Source organism: Gekko japonicus, unplaced genomic scaffold (genome assembly GCF_001447785.1).
Source record: "Gekko japonicus isolate JY-2015 unplaced genomic scaffold, Gekko_japonicus_V1.1 scaffold2861, whole genome shotgun sequence".
NCBI classification, from domain to species: Eukaryota; Metazoa; Chordata; class Lepidosauria; order Squamata; family Gekkonidae; genus Gekko; species Gekko japonicus.
This window is the reverse complement of record NW_015168130.1, coordinates 157,565-179,917: the sequence shown is the minus strand read 5'-3', so window position 1 is coordinate 179,917 and position 22,353 is coordinate 157,565. Positions and strand designations below refer to the sequence as shown.

The window sequence follows — 22,353 nt, the reverse complement described above, 5'->3', positions numbered from 1 at the left end:
GGTGGATGCTCCTTTGCTGGATGTTTTCAAGCAGAGGCTGGACGACCATCCTTCGGGTATGTTGTAGGTATGTAGGGCTACCTTTCGGCTATGCTCCTGCAGAGTGCAGGGGGGTTGGACTAGATGACATGCAAGGTCCCAACTCTAACATTCTATGATTCTACGACTCTCTGAAATCCTCAGACTGTCTGGCATTCGGAAGTTCTAGCTCTTTTAGTGTTATGCACCACTCGGTGGTGAGCCAGACTTTGTTTTTGGGGCTTCATCAGACATGAGTAGAAACGGAGATCTCTGATGCATGTCTGACAAAAGGAGCTTTGACTCTTGAAAGCTGAAACCCTGAAACTCTTGTCGGTCTCTAAAGAGCTACTGGATGCAAATCAAACTGTTCTACTGCAAACCAACATGGCCACCCTCTGAAACAATCTACATTCTGAACATGTCATTTTACCTCAATACTTTCTGGTTTAGCCTTCCTGGCATTCCTTGACCATTCTGGAAGGAACTGGGAAATCTCATTTGCTATCCGCAGTGAGTTACTTAACAGTGCATGTCAATTACCCAATACAATCAGAGAACACAATGCTTATTGCATGTTGTCTCGCAAATGTTGCCAAACAGCACTATATACCAACTACTGAATGCTGCCAAAGTCAACGGTCAAATACCAAAATTGTATATCATAATCTTACTCTCTCTGGAGAATAGTAAACAAATATCCAAGAGGTCAGCGAATATTTGACAACCCATTTTCCAGAGGGGAATATTAAGGATAGGTTTTGGGATCAAAGGACTTTCATCTGGAAAGGCCACCACTGCAACAATCCCAGGGGTTTATCTGGAGCTAGTAGCTCTGCAACTGGAAAGATGCAGCACTTGGGAACAAACAAATCTCTATCCCTTTAGAGTAGCTCCCAAGTTGAACAGTACGACTTCAGAGTAAGACACAAAAAGCTATAACTTCGAAAGCATTAGCCACTCCACTATCAGGTATGGGGCAACCAAGAAAGGGCTCCCCCATTCAAAAGGCAGATGGGTTGTTGTTAAGAGTGCATGTTTTATAAGTTTATTGTGCAAGCATTGCAATTTTCCAGTATTATTGTGATAAAAAGCCACTGCTCTCTCCCTCACCCTTTCTCTGAGAATACACATCATGCAGATGAAACCATCAGAAAAGGAAAAGGTCACATGCTGGATCCCCTTTCACTGCTATATTTAAACAAAGGTTGATCAGGATTCTCTAATGCCACAGAAGCAGCTGTGAAGCTTCAAAAGGCGGATACAAGAACAGGGGGAATGCTACATCTGACGGCAGACTCACATGGGATACCATATTTCCATTTTGCTTTCATCCTTGTAAAGGGGGGCTTTGAAGAGAAGAAGCTCACAGGACATCTGTTTCAGAAGGTACTGATCTGGGAACAGACATTTCCCATCGTCGTCCCCCTCTCCCCCCTGCACACATTGATTCCCACCTGAGTTTGCTTCCTGTCTCTCATTGGTTGCACACTAAACTAAACAAAGACCACACTGCCATTTCCACTGCTGTGTCATCATGCAAGCCACACTTCATGCTGAACAGACTGCCCTGTTTATTCTAAACAGGCAGTCCAGGTCCTCCCACCCCAGCAGCTGAGGTAGCAAAACTGCCTCAACAGGAAGGAAGCTGGGCTAAGGAATTATTTGCTACTATCACTTGCATCATGTTTTACATTCTAGCAACACTTCATTAAATCAGAAGGTGAACTTGGAAAAGGACAAAAGCTTGCCTGAGTGCCCCATGGCTGCGGGGCGCCCAGGCAAGCCCCCCCTTGAAGGAAGGGAAGGCAGTTTAAACTGCCTTCCCTTGGCTTGGCCGGGTGCCTCGTGGCTGCAGGGAACCTGGGCAAGCCGGCCCTTGGACAGGCCGGGGAAGGCACGGGAAGCATTTAAATGCCTCCCCAATCCTTCCAGGGGGGGCCCTGGCCCGCCCACCTCGGAGTTGCCGGGGGGGGGGGTCGCTCTCCAGGCCTTCCCTCTGTAGCCACACACGCAGAGGTTTTGGCTTAGTGGGCGTGGCCAACTCTTAGGCCAGCTGGAACTCCATTCCTGTGCGTTCCTGCCCCAAAATAGCCCTGCTTCTAATCATTGCAATACTATGCAGAGTTACTCCAGTCTAAACCCACTGATTTCACTGAGCTTAGACTGGAATAACTCTGAATAGGACTGCACTGCACATCTCAACTCTCCCCCCCCCTTTGCCTGTGGTGGGGGGAAGGATACAACTTATATTGGAGCAGCAATTCTGGCAAAGGGGATTTAACACTTTTCCTTCTGCGGTCTGCCTAATCTCAATCAGACCAATCACAGGCAGCCATTAGCCCAGAGGCCGAAAATAAAAGATACAGGTGCTTCCCTTTTTCCCCTACACATTAAGTAGTTGGGCGGCGGGACAATTTTGAAATGGCATAGGAGAAAGGGTTAAACTTCTCCCTTACAGCTGCTCTAAAGACAAAAAGTGGGGAGATCCATGATAGATCTCCCTTGTCTTATTTGGTTTGATCTCTAGCTATTGGCGTAAAGGGGTATGAATGAAAACTGGGAACACCAGTGCACACTTACTTGCTATCTTTAGGGATCCAGCCCTTGCTAAAAAGAAAGAGTCATCACCCTTTTATGCTCCTAGGTGGTACCTGCTAACCCCATGGTTCACACACTAAATAGAGGAAAGCAGGTCTGGGGAGGCCCGGTGCATAATGCTCAAATAAGCTGGTATTTCTTTAACTGAGTCCGAATGTTCTACAGAAGCAGTTAACTACACATAATGGCTGATTTCGCACTAGAGCTGCCTCGATGTTCTGCCGCCGTTTGCCCCGATACTATTGGTCAATTTCACACCCGAAGCCGCAGGGCTGCATTTGACCCACAGCTTCGCCCGATTTCCTCCGCAGTTTCGTGATCCTCAAAAAACTAGCCTAGAGTCGGATTCGACTGGCTTTCGAGCAAGGGAACCTTTACCTTTTTATGGCATAGGCACTTCCAGGTTTTGCAGATGACCACATGAAAAAAAAGTGTCCATGTTATGGGTAGGAATGTTCAAATTTCCACCAGTTCAGCTTGCATCCTGTTCACCGGTTGTGAACAAAGACCTTATTTTTCAATTATTGGTTAGATAGTTTGGCAGTCTATTCATCGGTGTTCAGCAGGTTGTTTCACCGTATGTCTTACTTAACCATGCTTTTCACATACCTAATCCCACTTTGCTGCATAACTGCTTCACTCTGCAGGCAACTGTTTGAATAAACAATTAGATCACTCACGAATCTTGTAAATTAGTCATTAATAAATGCTGTGTTTCAATAACCCTTCAGTGTATGTTTAAGTAGTGGCATTTTGGTTTGTGTTGTGGTTAAGTGCGCGGACTCTAATCTGGGAGAACTGGGTTTGATTCCCCACTCCTCCACTTGCACCTGCTGATGTGACCTTGGGTCAGTCACAAGCTCTGGCACAGCTGTCCTTGAAAAATAGCAGTTTGTGTCAGAGTTCTCTCAGCCCCACCCACCTCACAGGGTGTCTGTTGTGGGGAGGGGAAGGGAGAGGAGTTTGTAAGCCGCTCTGAGACTCCAAGTGAAGGGCGGGGTATAAATCCAATCTCTTCTTCTTCTTTTTAATGGCCACCAATCAGCTTGAATCAGCAGTGTCTTTTCTTTCTGTCACTTTTGGGGAAACCTAATGCAAACTATTTTGGAAGGTATGCCTGGCTGCTCAACATGAACCATATAGACTGAGTGACTGGCTCACGTCTGATCACTGACTCCAAACAGGGTAGTTCCACGGTCAAACATGCTCACAGCACCTATAGTCATGGGAAGGGATGCTTCCCATGACGATTTTCAACTCTCTTAAGAACTTGTTATGTCCGCTGACCGCCACTAGGCGCCAGCGGTATGTGACCAGAGCTTGGCTCCAAAAGAACAATGGGGACTAGGATCCTGAGACTCCTAGTCAGCACCTATAGAAACTGTGGTGGGAAGTTCAAACTTGCCAATGGGACCTGTGGGTGGCAACCGGGGACTGTATATAGTTGGTCGTTCAACCGTTTGTTTGTTGTTGTGTTGTGTGCCAGTAAAGTATGAGCTGCTAATCACTCAGCGTCTGTCTTCACTACACATCGAACCCAGTACACAACCGAACTACTGCCTGACTCCAGCTTTAAAGTGGCGGCAAGTTCACTCAAATTGCATCAGTCATCTCAGGTTATGGCAAATCCCAGTGCAACCTCATAATACTTCATAGCCTGGTCCTTACTTTGGCCTACTGTGCCTTAATGGTAAGAGACTGATGGCATATGTTCCACGTTGTGGCACTCACTCCTTGCAATTACACTTGTGCAGGTTTATAGAGTCAGTTTCAGCAACTGCATGATAAATCATGTTAATCTGTATAATCTCCCCTCTACTGGCACATGGGCACGTCTTTCACCACCTCAGGCAAACACCACGTTTTTGGAAAACAGGATGACGAAGCCGCTGAGAAAATCGGGTGAAGCCACGAGTCAAAATGCGGCCGCGCGGCTTCGAATGGGAAATCGACCAATAGAAGTGGGGCAAAGGGAAGCGCGTGACGGCAGCGCAGCTCTGGTGTGAAATCGGTCTATGACATTATACCTACTGAAGTCCCTACCCTCCCCAAACCCCGACCCTCCTCAGTCCCCAACATCTCCAGATATTTCCCAACCCAGAACTGGCAACCCTGCCCCCCCCCCATTTAAAAACTAAGAAATAATTATATTCAGCATATAAGGAGGTGGTTTGGAAACAGGTTCTTTCTTTAACTGCCTTGAGCTAAGAGGAAAGGTGGTATGTTTTTAATTGTTAAATAAATTATTTGTGTGTCTTTTCATTTTGCAAACACACGGGTGTGCTTTTCTTGGGATACATAAAACTTGGGGTCACTTATGAGTATCTATGGAACTTTAAGGTGGGGGGATGTCCCCAGTGTTCACAGTCTGCTCTTTAACCAGGAAAAATATGGGGGTGGGGGGACACACATAGAGTGAAACCCACTCCCCTCTCTGGATCTGACATAGATCAGTTTTTGAAGTAAACAGCAGTTTGGTCAGAGAAAAACAAGATTTGAATGCCAAATCCACTCTAATAAAATATTGTGGACATCCTACTTATATTTCAAAAATAAAATGTGAACTGTTTTTTTCTTCTCCTCCTTATTGGCAACATACTATGACCCATATGAAACACCGGTGGATACTGCCTTCCTCTATGGGATGGTATATTGAAGCCGCCATCATCTGCATCGCTCTTGTTAGAATTTTATGATGTTAGGTAGTTGTTTATGTATATTTTATTGTATTTACTGTTTTATTGCTCTTAATGTTTGTTCGCTGCCTTGAGCTGGTTCTCTGGCAAGGCAGGATACAAATTGAAAATAATAAATAATAAATAAATAAATAAATAAATATTAGCCCTATCTTGCTCTGCCTCAGCGGCTGGCTGGGGCATACTTCAGGTCTTCTCCTCCCAGGACTAGAGGTCTTTCATATTCTGGGAGCCAAGCAGGGAGAAGGCAGGTGCAGCTCTGCCCTCTGCTGAGAGCTCTCACATTTCCGCATCAGAGCAACGTGGCATCCCTGGATCGTAGGGTGTTCTACCTCATACGGTGAATTCAAGAAGTACGGGGGAAGCCCTATGGGCAAACTGGTCCGCCATTTCCACTGACATGCAGATTTACCAGGTGCAAAACTGAAGTTCATTATTTTTACTTTAATCGAATGGCCTGGAAAGACACAATGGGAGCAATCTACTTGCACAGGCAAAATAACACACAAGCATCCAGTTTACAAGAGATTCACACTTGCAATATTTCAGGTCACTGAATGGAAGAGGTGACCTCGTATTTGTTTTGTGGCTAGCAAACGATTTAAATGTTGCTTCTGTCACAATCTTCCAAGGCACACTCTCATCCTTAGACAGACATCCTTACTGCATAATGGGAATAAAACTACTTTAAAAGTTGTGATAATTACCGATATTTTTTAAAAAGCATGTAGTATGCTTTGAATAATCAAAAACGGGGGGGGGACTTTACTAAGTATTGACTGGGGCTTCATGGATTGCAGTTCATGCTCTGTGTTGCTATGCTGTATCACCTCTCAACAGCCGATTACCTATTAATAAGCAACTGCAAATGGAGCTATGCCACTGACAGAAGTCATTTCCTGCAGGAGCGCACAGGAGCAGAGCTCCGGCAGTAAAGAGCCCAGGGGGCGGGCACATGCAACAAGCCCCACCCCCTGCTCCCAGCAGCCCTCAATCAGAGCAACAAGCAGCCAGGTAAGTTGTAGAAACACCCCCCGGCCCAAAACAGCCCAGTGGCACCTTTAAGACCATGTTTTATTCAGATACAAGCTCTCCCTCCTCTGAGGGCAGATCTGCACGTTCTCCCCTCCCCCCAATAGCTAGCAATCCAAAACAGTCCAGTGGAGCCTGAGCGGTGGGTGTTGCCTTCTGACACACTCCTAGTGTTGTCAGGGGGTGTGGCATATGCAAATAAGTCATGCTAATGAGTTATGTTAATGAGCTCCTGCACCTCTTTTTCTACGAAATTACCCCTGCCCACTGATATATAGAAAGCCCAATTGCAGATACTCCACATCCACTATGGGAAGGTTAAAAGCAAACAGGGAAAGGTTGGGGGAAAGAATTTCCCAGTATGCTCCCCTCTCTTATGTCTAAAATGCCCCAGTGCTTTTACCTACTACCACTTTTACCATGATGCTTGTTATGTATTGGGACGGAAACAATCCAGGACTGTTCCACCAGAGACTGGCTGAGCTTGGAGCCCAAGAACAATAGTCCACCAGGACTCTGGAAGTAACCAAACAAGAAGTAATGTTATGTAAATAGCCTATCGTTGGGAGTGGGGTGTGTTTGGGTGTGGCAGTTGCAGGCTATTTAAACAGGGCTGCAGCCCTGGAGTCTTATCTTGTTCTTGCTGAAATCACTAATAAAGTAGAGCCAATCACTAGACTTGGGGTCTGATCATCCATGGAACCCAATATTTAACAATGCTAAAGGCTTACTCTGAGGAAGTAACCCAAAGACAATAACTGAACACAGATCATTACAGAAGGAAGGCTGCACCTCCTACTGTCCACGCCCATCAGTGCTGCTCCTCAAATCCCAGAGGTGGCTGGGCCTCCAGGAATGTTGGTACCTCTGCCAATAAAGACAGCCACGTTCAACTTGCCCGTCACGTAGCAAAGTCTGTTTCCAAGCAAAGAGGGAGGGAGATCTCGTGCCATTCATAGGGTAAGAGAAGCAGACTCATAGTTCTCTGAATGGACATACAAGGTATTTAGAACAGGATCATGCTCTCCCCATTGAGAAGTAAGGGAAGAGGACCATACTAAGCAAGAAGACTGACAGCTGATTTTATATCCCTCCCTCCCACTTTCCACAACAAGTCTTATGCCCCCCCAGAGACTGTACAGAAAGACTTCCAGCTCAGCAAATCAAAGACAGCCACCTGTCTTCACAACAGCATAGAAAAAAACCCACTTGATTTTTCAATGCTCTTCGGATCTCCAGAAGCTATAAATACACATATCACTGCAAAGGATCAGTTTTCTTTGGCCCTTGAGTTTCCTAATCCTAATGACATGATTACAGTCTGATTTTGCAGATGACTCACACAGGCATAACCAACACACTGGCAGGACAATAAATATATACTACGTTCTTTAACTCTTCAGTTGGCTTGGGAAAGTACAAAGATCTGGACATTCAAGCAAGTTTACCCTTGCATCCCCATTTGCAAAGCAGGAATTTTCAGGAATGGTGCCCTTTCTAGATGCAGAAGGTTGCAGAACGACAAACACCAACCGCTGTACCAAAAATGCAACATAAAATTTTGGAACTCTCTCCCTCTATGGGTGTCTTCCACCAGCCGGTGAAGACTTTTTTGTTTCATTTAGCATACCCATCAGGGCTCTTTTTGTAGCAGGAACTCCTCTGCATATTTATTTATCTTTAGATTTGTATCCCGCCCTACCCCGAAGGCTCAGGGCAGCTAACAAGGGCACAAATATTAGGCAACACACCCTTAATGTAGCCAGTTATTGGTTCTGGTACTGTATGTTTATGCGTTTTCACGCAATTACTTTACAGTTTTAAAGGTTGTTTATTTAAATGTTATCATGTTTGTCACCTTGGGGGCCCTGACTGAGAATAAACGTGGCACAAAAATGTTTTAAATAAATAAGTGATGATTAATCCATAGCGGGTTTTTTCCATGAGCATCTCATGACATCACTTCCCGTATTCACTGCCAGTGACATCACATGTTGGCTTCCCACTAGGGTTGCCAAACCTCCTGGTTTGCCAGGGGTCCCCCGTTTTTTGGGGGGGGGGTTTCTACCCGAGATGGCCGGCAGGGGAAGCCCAACACCCACACCCACCCATCTCTCTCCCTTTAAGTGTGTGGAACCCGTGTTTCCTCCCAAGCCTGATCTCCGCAAGTTGGCAGGGAAATGCCAGCTTTGTGCTCTTAAAAGGGAAACGCGGCTGCTCTTAAAGGGGAAACGCCGGCTCCTTTAAGTGCAGGGAACCGCGTTTTCTGGAGATCTGGCCCGCCGGGGGGGGGGGGCGGTGGACGTCCCCAACAGGATGTCATCACGTCGGGGATGCCCCGCTCCCTCCAGGAACGCCCCCAAAGTCCCCCGCTGGGGGTGGAAGATGGACTTGGCAACCCTACTTCCCACTGGCACATCCCCATCCCCCCCCTTATTTTTTTCCAGTTGTTCATTGAGATGCCAGTGGGCAACAGGAGGGATGACCAGCGGGGGCTCCCACAACAGCAGGCGACCAGGTATTCCTAAGCTGCCCCGTATTCATGAACACTGCCTTCACAGTCCTTTTAGGTTCATAGGCACTATACTCACAGTCAAACAGATGGACACCGGAGGGGATGAGGCCCGCATTCTCAGTCCTGATTTTCCTCTACACACCGTTCCTTCTACACCAATATGCCAGGTGCTCAATGTGTCCCATCTCTCTTAGGGATGCCAGCCTGCAGGTGGGACCTGGAGATACCCTGGAATTACAGCTCATCTCCAGACTACGGAGATCTTTTCCCCTGGAGAAAATGAATGTTTTGGAGGGTGGCCTCCCTGGCATTGTTCCCCGCTGAGGTCTGTGTCCTCCCCACGTTCCACCTCCAAGTCTCCAAGACTTTCCCAATCTGGATCTGGCACCTCTACCCTCCCCATCCCCCTCTGGTGGCCAAGGGGGACCTGGCAACCCTACCTCTTGCACACAAATGGGCCCCTGACAGTTGCAGGCCCTGAACAACTATCCCTTTTGGCCATTGGATAAAGCAGCACTGCCTGTACCCACACTGCTGTATTTTTTCCCAGTAGGGAAAAGACCAGATCTTCCCCTCTCAGCCTTCCCCCAAACTATTTCTGACTGAATCATCGTACCAAGGAAATACTAATCAAGGGTTAAAGGGTATAACTGAAAAACTGCTTACCAGCTGTTTGTTGAAGTTTTGCACGCACTGCTCAAATTGCTCATCTTTTGTCTCGTCAGCTTTGCCAAGCTTCTGAAGGACCTACACAGAAAAAAGAGAACAGATGTTAGAATCACAGAGTCACAAGGTTTAAACATTAATGAAAGACAGCAGAATTGGGGTGGGGAATAGGCCTGTGCATGACTCCTGAAAACTTAGCTAAATGGTATCCCAATATGTCAAACGTTTGTTGGAAACGTAATCGAAAAACTGGCTCCTTTTACCATATGTGGTGGACTTGTGACGTTGTTAAAAAATATTGGATATGGGTCAGCTTCCATGAACCATCTTTGTAGGGTGAATCTGTTCTACTAATACCTGTAAACATCCTGAAGTATCCATCCAAACTAACTTTCTCAGGCTGTACAATGATCTGACAGATTAAGCCTGGTGCTATTATGCAGGGGGAGAGAAGGGGCAGAGCACCAACAGCTGTCTGGGAATGGTGTGTTCTGGTGCCCTTTGCACTTCTCAAGGGGATGGGTGCCATCCTACGAGCTCAGAGTTATTGAACAGCTGAAATGGACATATTTCCAGTTTTGTACTCATTCTTCGCCATCTGCTGCTTTAGCAAACGTTTTTGTGCTAAAGTGCACTGATTTGGACATGTGTTCCCCTTTTGGACAGTTGCCTAAGCTGTCCCTCCCTGTCTTGAAGAAGAAGAGATTGGGTTTATACCCCACCCTTCACTACCCGAAGAAGTCTCAGAGCAGCTTACAAACTCCTTTCCCTTCCCCTCCCCACAACAGACACCCTGTGAGGTAGGTGGGGCTGAGAGAGCGCTTGACAGAAACTGTTTTTTTCAAGGACAGCTCTTATCAGAACTACAGCTTGCCCAAAGTCATCCTGCAGGTGCAAGTGGAGGAGTGGGGAAGCAAATCTGGTTCTCCCAGATTAGAGTCCGCCTACTTAACCACTATACCAAACTGGCTCTCAAGAGAGAAGTCTCTTGCAAGGTTGGCTGACATATCCCCACGTAATCACAGTATGTCTTCACCTTTCCACTCCCAGTTTGAATTGGAATGCCTACTAAAACTAGAGCCATTATTGCCTGCCTTTCCTTTAAGAGTTTCTTCTCAGGATTTTAAAAGTCTCTGTATTTGGGGGATAGTTTAGTCAGGAGTCAGGCTGGAAGCGGTGTAGAGCGTGCTGCCAGAGCACAGAGCGAGTAAGACAAAAGCACAAACTCAAGAAACGTAGTCAAGGTCCAGTCCAAGTTTAAGCACAGAGTCAGGAGTCTAGTCCAAGAGTCAGTCTGTACAGCAAGATCTGAGAAACCAAGGGTTACTCGCAAGCAGGTTCAGGATCAAGACAAAGGCAGAGTCATTGGAAATGGTCCAAAGAGTCACAGGGCAGAGGCAGGAATTAATATAGCGGTCACAAAATCAGAGGGATCTCAAATTGTTGTTTCCACACCTAACTGTCTCCCTTGGCTGGTTTTTATAGCTATACGCTTAAGGCTCATGCTTGCAGCCAGCTGCTTGGGAGTAATCCTGCAACTACTCAAGCAGCTGGCATCAGGGCAGGAGGCGTGCACTTTTCCACCTCTCCTGTAGTTCTGTCCATAGCCTCCGTCTGCAGCATTCTAAGGGTGTGGGTGATACTGGAGGGCTAGAAACAGTCAACTGAGTTTCACCTGTTCAATCAGGCCTGGAGGGAGTTGGTGGTTCTGCACCAGCTGTTGGCTGTGAATCCTGACTAGCCTGCAGCTCACCTTCCTGCTTGCCAGCTTCTGCTGACTCAGCTGGCAACACGGGGCTCCTCTTCTCCTGAGGAGTCCTTGCTCTCACTGAGCCTCGGCAGACCCATGACAAGTTCTTGTACAGGAAACACTTCTACCCATAGAATAAGGCAATGAGAAGCTTCAAGGTGCTGTAGTGTGAGTGCTGTCACAGAGATGTGACATGTCACTGATTGTCACTACTGACACCCCAGGCATTTTTAGTGTACACCTGCTTTTAAACCTCCAAAGATTTGTGGGATATTTGATGTTCACTAGTTACTGTATGGATTTCAGCACATGTGCACCACATGCGCACACACTGACATGCACCATTCATGGGCGCACATGTGTCTAGAATGATTACGCATACAACTTTCTTGTAGAAATCTCTAAATTCTATGTGATGGGGAGGGGGCCTGCAAGGATATCTGGAACAAGATAAGCTTCTTGAATTTAAAATTGCATTTTCTTCTTTATGCTCAGCTGAACAACATTTACTGGAGATCCCTGGCCTGAGAGACATATCCCTAGCCTCGACCAGAGCCAGAGCCTTTTTAGCTCTGACTCCAGCCTGGTGGAACACACTCCCAGTTGAGATCAGAGCCCTGTGGGACTTATTACACTTATGCGGGGCCTGTAAAACGAAGCTGTTCCACCAGGCCTTTGGATGAGGCAGCGGATCCCTCACCATATCTGGCCTCCCCATACCTACCAGGCTCCCATATCCAGCTTTGTGGACTAGTTCGGTGTAGAGCCAGTTTGGTGTAGTGGTTAAGTGCGTGGAATCTAATCTGGGAGAACTGGGTTTGATTCCCCACTCCTCCACTTGCACCTGCTGGATGACCTTGAGCAGGCCATAGTTCTGTCAGAGCTGTTCTCTCAAAGGCAGTCCTCGAAAGAGCTCTCTCAGGCCCACCTCCCTCACAGGGTGTCTGTTGTGGGGAGGGGAAGGGAAAGGAGTTTGTAAGCCGCTCTGAGACTCCTTTGGGTAGTGAAGGGCGGGGTATAAATCCAATCTCCTCTTCTTCTCTTCTTCTAGTAAAAGGTAAAGGTTCCCTTGCTCGAAAGCCAGTCGAGTCCGACTCTAGGGTTGCGGTGTTCATCTCTGTTTCAAAGCTGAAGAGCCAGCACTGTCCAAAGATGTTTCCGTGGTCATGTGGCCGACATGACTAAACACCAAGGCGCATGGAACGCTGTCTTCTTCTAGTACACCAACTTATATTATTGGATGGGGGCTAGGCCCAATTGTTATCTCAGTGGCCCTCGTGGTGCCACACACAGTTATACTCCTAATGGCCTATATATTATCATATTGTACTCATGTAGTTTAAATGGGGGTATAGATTTTACTTTAATTGTATTAATGTTTATATGTTCTATTGCTATGTTGTAAAATCATTAGAATTAATGTGGAATATTGGAAGTTCAAAGCTAAAGTACTAAATTATCAGGCAGCTTGAGAGTGGAAATGAGCAGCGTTCAGAGTTTGTACACTGAATCTGTCGTTTGTGCTTCAGAATTCACATAATCAGCAGGCACTTTACATCTTTTAACCCAACTGCCTCCTCACCCAGTTTTTTAAAGTGAAGCCAAGAGGACAGTTGCACTAATCCCTATATGTTGATGGAACCACATTGAAATGAAAATGTAATCACAGAATCACAGAGTTGGAAGGGGCCATACAGGTCATCTAGTCCAACCCCCTGGTCGATGCAGCATCCACCCTAGAGCATCCCTGACAAGTGTTTGTCCAGCCGCTGCTTAAAGACTGCCAGTGAGGGGGAGCTCACCACCTCCCTAGGCAGCTGATTCCACTGTTGCACAATTCTGACTGTAAAAACGTTTTTCCTAAGATGCAGCCGGTACCTTCCTGCCCTTAATTTAAACCCATTATTGCGACTCCTCTCCTCTGCTGCCAACAGGAACAGCTCCCTGCCCTCCTGTAAGGTCGAATCTGCATTTGCATTCTTAAATCAGTTTTGTGCTGCTGTGATGCCGTCTTGAAAGTTGTTTGGAGAAGATTCATTTAAAGCGGTGATCAGCTGTTTTATTACCTCCCTCAGCTGATGTTGGCCAATCAGAGAGTGAGAAGAGCAGCCAATCACATAAGCTCTGTTCTCCATGGAAGATTAACTCATGAACTCCCTGACTCTCTGACACAAGCAGCATTTTAAAAAGCCTGCTTTTCTGTGCAATCCCTCATACACCCTTTTCCATTGTGTATATAAATTAGTATGGTGGATGTACACCTCTTGCATCTGATACTCATATGCTGGAATAAGTGTTAGTCTTTGAGGACCCACCGGACCCTGGTTTTATGCAACATGTGAAGTTGTCTTTTGTGTGCTCTGCGGCAGCCCAAACAATCCACATCCTGTACACTACCGCTATTTCTGAAAGTGCCCCTGCAGCTTCACTTTGGTATCACTCAAGCCAGAGTAGCCCTGTGTAGGAAGTGTTCAAAGCATACCCCTCAACAACCCACTTGACTCACTATAAAAGAGTGTTAAAAGGAAACGGCTGATAAATGAAGTGTCTTGATTAACATGTGCTCTGGCTGGAACAGTGGGTAAAATGCATTGTAAAAAGGACTCTTTGGTACAGAAAGAGGTAGGGGTGGGGGAATCCCCTGATTTCATGGGCTTCTATACGCCACTGGCCAACTAGCTGCCAAGGGGAAGCCCTGCCCACAAGAGCGGCCACTGGCAGCCCCTTTCTGCTCCGGTGACAGGTGGGGGGAAGAGAGGGGAGGCATGGAGGGAGAGGCAGGAACCACACAGTTAACTGTGCAACTGCCCTCTCCTCCCCTCACTGTCACGGGGTCTTTTCAAGAAGACCCAGGAGCAGGAAGGGAGGGGGCAGCCATGTGGCCTCCTTACTTGGCCAACAGTGAGACCACCCCTCCCCCCTCTGTCCCCTCACTGGGTCTTTTCTTTTTTAAAAAATAATTAATTAAAATTTCCACCATAATTCTACAACCGTATCCTACAAAACTCAACCATAAATCATCATAAGTATAAACTACTTCTTCTATCCATAGTCAAGTACAACATACAGAGAAAAGATCCAAAATACATCAATTACTACATACTTAAGTCAAAAAAAATCAATAACTCCTTGTCCAATCCAAAGCCTTTTATTGGCATATAAATAAAAATACAGTAATCTAGGTACAGAATCAAATTAAAATTGCCGAATAACATCACAGAGTATCATCATAACAAAACCTAATTCATAATATCATTTATCAGGCCGTAGGGCCATGGCACTGCAGAGAAACTTTGCTGCTATTTCAGTTATTTCTGTATCTGAGTTATCGAGCAAGAAAAGGAGCTTAAAATCATCAGGGGTCTCTAAAAAATGGGCTAGTATGGGATATAGAAGATCCCGACGGGACGCCAAATAGAGAGGGCACTGGAAGAGGACATGGGCAATAACTCCTTGTAATGTATATTAGATGCAACAATTTCCTTATCTTGCAAAAAATTAACAATAGGAGACCAAATTGCTTGAAATTTTTCACAATAAATTTCAAAATTCTGAATACCTGTAAAATAATCTATTTTACCCAGCATAAAGTGGTTCCAGATAGAGTCATTCCAATTTCGGATTGAAGGCCCTTTCTTCTGTTTCCATTTCTTAGCAATCTCTAACCTCGCAATTGCTAACAAAGTTGTTATTGCACCCAGCTTATCTTTATTTACTTGTTCTATTAAGCCTATTTCTAAAAGGATGTTTTCTGGGTTTTTTGAGATCTGTTGACCAACTATTATCTCAATTTGACCTATTACTTTATTTCAAAACCTTTGAATAGAGGGACACAACCAAAAACAATGCATGAAATCTCCCATCGAACCACAACCTTTCCAACATTTTTTACTCCGATTTTTTTGAAAATTTAGCTATTCCAGTCAGAGTTAAATAGCTTCTATGTAAGATCTTAAATGAATTGAAATAGATCAATGCAATCTTGGAATTAAAACTTGGGGCCTTCCAGGCTTTTTCAAAATCATGTCCAGTGATTCTACCATCACAATCTGCTATCCACGCTTTCTCACCAGGTCTTTTCAAGAATACCCAGCAAAGGGGGGGGGGGAGGCACTCAGACTTGCTGTCAAGTCTGTTCTCCTTCCGTAGCCAGTTTCTCAAAGTTTGATAAGCCGGCTGCGGAATCAGGGGGGGAGAAGGAGGGGGGAGAAGGGGGGAGAGACTTCTCTTCTTCATGGCCACCTTCCCCCCAAAAAACTGCACCTCCACACCAAATTTTCTGGCCGGGTAGCTGCATTCCCCCCACTTGTAAAAAGCATTTAAAGGGACTCTTTAAATGCTTTTTAAAGGTAAAGGTAAAGGTTCCCTTGCTCGAAAGCCAGTTGAATCCGACTCTAGGGGGCGGTGCTCATCTCCGTTTCAAAGCCGAAGAGCCAGTGCTGTCCGAAGACGTTTCTGTGGTCATGTGGCCGGCATGACTAAACACCAAGGCGCACGGAATGCCGTTACCTTCCAACCGAAGTGGTACCTATTTATCTACTTGCAATTTTTGTTTTCGAACTGCTAGGTTGGCAGGAGCTGGAACTAGAGATGGGAGCTCCGTCTTGTGGCACACTCGGGTCTCGAACTGCTGAACTACTGACCTTCCACAGCCTGCAGTTCAGCATCTTAACCACTTGAGCCACCGCAGCTTTTTACAAGCTTTTAAAATGCTTTTTACAAGCAGGGGCTGCCTCCCTAACAGGATGACATCACTTCTGCATGATGTCATTACTTTGGGGATGTCCCCACCCCCTCTAGGGACACCCCCCAAAGTCCCCCCTGCTGGCGAGTTGTCAGAACCTGACAACACTACTGATCACTACGGTTATTCTAAGTCTTGCTGCTGAAGGAATGATGACAATAGCCCAGGACTACTTTCAATCCAAAATGAACCTCAACTCAGAATGGCAAAATCTGAAGGGACCTTCTCTGAATGTGAATTTCTTTCCCCTTGTTTCGCAAAATATCTTTTTTGTGTGTGAGGAGCAGTTTTATGGAAGTGGTTCTCAAACTTTGAAGTGGCACCCGGGCTCTTTTTGTAGCAGGAACTCTTTTGCATATTAGGCCACACCCCCTAATGTAGCCAATCCTCCAAGAGCTTACAGAGCTCTTCTTACAGGAGCTACTGTAAGTTCTTGGAGGACTGGCTACATTAGGGGTGTGTCGCTTAATATGCAAATGAGTACCTGCTACAAAAAGAGCCCTAAAACTACTCCATTTTTGGTGGGACCAACTTGCAAGGACACTTCCCCTTAGACTGGACATGGGTGAAGAAACTCCCTCTGGTTTCTTCATGGCAAATACCACAGCCAGACTGTCCCTCTGATTTTAATACAAATTCCAGTGTGGGGATTGTTTGCTGCCGTCTGTTGGTTGGAAGACCACACCTATCACCTTGCATGCTGCTGGTAGCCAAAGGGAGCTGAGTCTTGACTGGCTGTAGCTCCTGTTGGCTCCTGTGCTGCCATTGGCCAGGTCCAAGGTCCCTATAGCAGTGTTGGTAGGTTGGTGTCCAGGTTGCACCCGGCTGCTGGGGTGCAATTCTAGGAGGTGACAAGCACAGGCTCTCTTTTCTGTACTCTGTTAGAGAATAAGCCTGATATTTGCTTTATGGGCTGCATATTGCTACACACAGTGGACTCTGCACATACACACAGGCTCAGAAAGCTGCACACTTTAGGTCACCTGTTGTGATTTTATTTATTTATTTATTTTATAATTCAATTTATATCCTGCTCGAACCCCGAAGGGTCTTTGAGCGGCTTACACACAATCATTGGTTCCTAACTAAGGCCACAATTATACGGGGGGGTGACTTCCTACCAGCACCCGGCAGCAGGGCTTTGTTGTTGGAGTTTGGCTTCTTCCGGCGGCCTCGGGTGTCGGCGCTCTACTTCCAATGTCCTGGGGCAGATTTCTTCCTGTTCCTTGGCTTCCTCTGGTGGGCTCCTCCAGTGCACGGCCCCGCGACTGCCGCAGCTCCGACCATCGTCCTTTTCGGCTCCGTCGCGCTGCGCCGACACGCCACCGTACCTCTGTGGCTCCGCCTCTGCCGGATTCTGCCGCTCACACCACGCTCACAGGGCATTCCTCAACCGCTCCATCGCTCCACCTGCCACTCCGCCATCACCGCTTCATTGCCGCCGCCGATGCCTCTGCTGCACACCCCACTAGAGGAGGGTACCCCCTGCCACCTAGGGCAGGTACCCATTTATCTACTTGCTACTTGCTATATATTAATGCTTTCGAACCGCTGGGTGGGCAGGAGCTGGGACTAGGGCCGGGAGCTCACTCCAGCCACGGTGGGTCTCGAACAGTCAGAGTGGCTTTTCGTTGATGTTATAGCAGGCGTTCTTACTGCCTGCGCCACCGCTCTTTCGCCCGACAGCAGATGCACAGTGGATCCAGAGAATTGGATCATTTGTTGAAATGCGCAATTGCATTTTCAACCCGGTTAGGTACTTAACTCCATGATTAAAGTTAGTATGTTTGCATATTTTGAATATATTACTTTTTGGAAACCATTCACATTGTGAGTCTTTTGTTCTGTTCCTGAGCTGGAATTTCCTGCCATATGGACGTTTGGTTATCAATGGAACTGGCCAGCTTCATCAGCACTACAATGAAGCATCCTGATGCCTAGATTTCACACCTGTCCAGATGCCATACTTCTGGTAAGGTTTTAGGTTACAATATTGGCCATCCCTTTTAGGTAGCCTCCCCTTCCCACATGCAACCAATAGGATTGTTTTTGAGATGGACTAACAGGTAGGTGGGTCAAGACATTGGCACAGTTACCACCCATCTCTTGAACCCCCTATAAAAGGAGAGAACCAGTCACCTGGCCCCTCCTACCTGATCAGCTAGCATTCCCCCCAAGACGACCCCTGTCTGCTTTTACCCCTCTTAAGCCCCACTTGCTATCCCCAACCCTTGCCTCTACTGCCCACGTGTTCCAGTTGGTTCTGGTTGTGTGTGAATTCCCTTTGTTTCCATTTTTTCCCCTCCATTCTTCCTTAAGACAGATAAGTATCACCGACCATCACCCCTACCTGCTAATGCAAATGTGCTTATTTCCTACTGTAATTCTTAGGAACTTGATTGAATATGTGAGTGCATCAGTATTGTTTGTATGAGATATATTTTTAAGTAAAAGACAACAGCCTCGAATCCTTTACTGGTAACCCTTGGTGGGATCAGGACCTTGGTATAAATTGGCAAGAACCCATTTATAAATTGCCTATTGCTGTAAATAAAGCAATTTGGCTAACAACTCTGGGCCTTTCACAGTCAGAAAACTGGCCATATTCCCAGAACATTTAACCTTCCATGCAGCAGTAGGTAATGCAGTCCTAAGCAGAGTTACATTTTTCTATGTTTATGGAAGTCTATAGTCTTAGAAGTAGGGTTGCCAAGCTGTACTTACCTTTTAGCGGGAGGAGTCCTGCATCTCCCTGGGATTTGTCCTGTGTACACGCAAAGCGCACGGGCCGTGATTATTTCACCCAGAGGGGATGTCATCGCATCGGGCACGTTGGGGGCGGTGCCACAATCATTTGAGGGAAAATCACAGAGTTTTCCCTTGAATGATAGTGTCCCCCCACAACGTGCCTGACGTGATGATGTCACCTACGGGCGACATTTTCACACCGGGCATATCTCACACTTTGGGGGGACCTGGCAACCCTACTTAGAAGCAGGGGTCATTTCCTGCAGGAGCACACAGGAGTGGAGCTCCAGCAGTAAAGAGCCCAGGGGGCGGGCACATGTAACAAGCCCCATCCCCTGCTCCCAGCAGCCCTCAGTCAGAGCAAGAAGCAGCCAGGTAAGTTGCAGAGCGCCCCCCCCCCACAGCCCAAAACAATCCAGTGGCACCTTTAAGACCAAGTTTTATTCAGGTACAAGCTTTCCCTCCTCTGTGAGGACAGATCTGCACGTTTCCCCCCCCCTATAGTTTGCAATCCAAAACAGTCCCGTGGAGCCTGAGTGGTGGGTGATGCCTTCTGACACACTTCCGGTGATGTCAGGGGGTGTGGCATATGCAAATAAGTTATGCTAATGTGCTCCTGCACCTCTTTTTCTATTAAATGACCCCTGCTTAGAAGTGCATATCTCCATTTAAGAGTGCACTATGAGCTGCGGTGGCTCGAGTGGTTAAGACGCTGAACTGCAGGCTGTGGAAGGTCAGTAGTTCAGCAGTTCGAGACCAGGGTGCCGCATGACGGAGTGAGCTCCCGTCTCTAGTTCCAGCTCCTGCCAACCTAGAAGTTTGAAAGCAAGAAATTGCAAGTAGATAAATAGGTACCACTTCGGTGGGAAGGGAACAGCGTTCCGTGCGCCTTGGTGTTTAGTCATGCCAGCCACATGACCACGGAAATGTCTTCGGACAGCGCTGGCTCTCCGGCTTTGAAACCCTAGAGTCGGATTCAACTGGCTTTCGAGCAAGGGAACCTTTACCTTCACCTTTTTATGAGCCTCTGCCTTGAATGAAAGGCACATGGACAGTCTGAAGGAGCAGGGCAAAGGATGGGAAGAGAAGGGAATGCAGCAGCTCCCTCCCCATTTTTTCACGGCTGGAGAGTGTTGCGACCCATAGCTGGAGAACTATTTCTTTAAGCCTTTAAAGCTACAGACACTCAGCGCCGAAAAACTCAGGAAGCAGAAATGTAACAGTGGTACACCATGCTGCAGGTCCGTCGACAAAGCATCCGTGTCCGCTCTCAAACAAGGTCTGGACAAATGAATGAATCAGAAAGTCAGGCCACGTAGTTTCTCACCAGCCATGCTGTACAGGTGGAGCCCTAGAGTGGGTAAACCGTTCTGCTCCCACTGCCATTGGCAGTCCTTTCCCTCAGTGGACAATTAAGTGGATGGAGAACAACGGAAAGGTTCTATATTTAGTACTGCTTTCTCAGCAAAGGTTTCCCATCTATTCGTAGGAGAACAAAATGTGCTGAGCTCAGGAGAATTGGCAAAAGAGATTTCATTGACCTTTTCCGGGCCTCAAACTTTTTGAGTTTCAATAGTTTTTTTATATTCTTTTTTCAATTTCAGAATACTTGGCAGTACCTCTGTTCAACTCACATTTTTAAACTGTCTATACAGGCTCAAGAGCTGCGGTGGATCAAGTGGTTAAGACGCTGAACTGCAGGCTGTGGAAGGTCGGTAGTTCAGCAGTTCGAGACCCGAGTGTGCCGCATGATGGAGTGAGCTCCCGTCTCTAGTTCCAGCTCCTGCCAACCTAGCAGTTCGAAAGCAAGAAATTGCAAGTAGATAAATAGGTACCACTTCGGTGGGAAGGTAACAGCGTTCCGTGTGCCTTGGTGTTAAGTCATGCCGGCCACATGACCACGGAAATGTCTTCGGACAGCGCTGGCTCTTCGGCTTTGAAACGGAGATGAGCACCGCAACCCTAGAGTCGGATTCGACTGGCTTTCAAGCAAGGGAACCTTTACCTTTACCTTTTATACAGGCTCTTGATTGATCTTTTAAGTGCCTTACTCTCAGAATCGTACCAACGGTTTCTGTCGGGTATGCCCTGTCCGATGGGCTTTGCTGTTACCAGAGAAGGCTTGAAAAAAAATCAATTAATTCAGTAAAAACTGTAACTTAAAACCTTTAGAAGCAAGTATAAAACATAGGACACCCTCTCTACCACATCAGAGCCTTTAGGCAGATCATTTCCAAAACAGTCCTTCAAAGCCTAATTACATGAACTAAGCAGCAAGCAAGATACACTGTTTTGAAAAGAATTTCCCTCATAAATACTCAGAGATCCTGTGGTCTCCCTTGTGACATTCACAAGGAACGGACAACCCAGAAGACTAAAGATGTATCAGAGTCCTCAACGTGATGCTTAAGCAATGGGGAGGGGGGAGAGAATGAGAAGGCACTTATGTAAACCAAAAACACTGGGACACACTTCAGTTATAAAACTTGGTCTTAAAGGTGCCACTGGACTGTTTTGGATTGCTAGCTATTGGGGGGGGGCACAGATCTGCCCTCACAGAGGAGGGAGAGTTTGTACCTGAATAAAACTTGGTCTTTAAGGTGCCATTAGACTGTTTTGGATTGCTAGCTATGGGGGGGGGGGACTACACAGATCTGATGCCTTTAATGTTGTTAAAAAATGAGACTGTAATCTTACCTCAGCCTCAACTTTTTATTTTGGACTATTTGTCTTAACTAGAATTGCTGTCCTATGTGTTGATGATGTGATCTGCGTATTTGTTTTCTCCCCATTCCAGTTACCATATCCCTTATTACTCAAAAGCATGCTTGTTTATTTATATGGAAATTGTACATGGTGTGGTCATTTTGAAAGCCAGCATTTTAAAATTTAGAAGCAAGGGGTTTTAAAAGGGCTTGGATTTTGGTTTATTTTATTTCTTAGAAAAGAATACATTTCAGGGCTTTATCCTGTTTGTACTTACTATTCTTACTGTTGTTTGCATGGTTTTACTGGAGACAGAGAGAGAGAGAGAAACTCATGACTATTAAAGGAATGGGTATAGATCTGCTCTTGCAGACTGGGACAAAGCAATGCAAGGCACAGAGTTGAATTTTTTGCAGAAGTGTGTGAAGCATCCTGGTTTTGACCAGTGTATAATTGAGAAGAAAACAGAAAAGGCACCTGAAGGAGGGAGGGAAGCAGGGCCGGCCTGTTATTGTTAAATTTTAGACTGTCGCCTAGGGCAACGGCTCAACGCAGGCCTTGTCCCCTCCTCGCCCCGCACAGGAAGCCTCCCTTGCTGGCTTCTTGCTCCGTCCCTGGCAAGAGACTTCCCTCTTTGCAGACCCCCAGACAGAAAGAGGAGGAAGGGGGACAGCCCAGGATGATGGGAAAGTGCCACTCGCCCTCTGCCACCCCTGCGGTCTCTTTGGAGCTCCCTTTGCAGCCTGGCACAGGCCCCCTCCCCTCAAGTGATCCCGCGGCCCCCCTGGTATGCAATTGCAGCTCCCCCCCCCCCGTGGCCCCCCCACTGCAGCTCCCGTGCCTCGCCCCACCCTGCCATCAATGTGGGGGGGGACCC

The 22,353-nt window shown here is 46.8% G+C and overlaps 1 protein-coding gene across 1 annotated transcript in view; it reads right to left on the bottom strand.

Annotated features, from left to right (window-relative positions):
• Nucleotides 1-22,353, bottom strand: part of BIN1 (bridging integrator 1) — a gene marked incomplete at its 3' end in the record, with an annotated part of 134,039 nt that overhangs the window by 20,209 nt on the left and 91,477 nt on the right. The window contains exon 3 of the mRNA XM_015414912.1: nucleotides 9,529-9,609. Within this exon, the coding sequence (XP_015270398.1) occupies nucleotides 9,529-9,609 (81 nt within the window). The remainder of the gene's footprint in view (nucleotides 1-9,528; nucleotides 9,610-22,353) is intronic.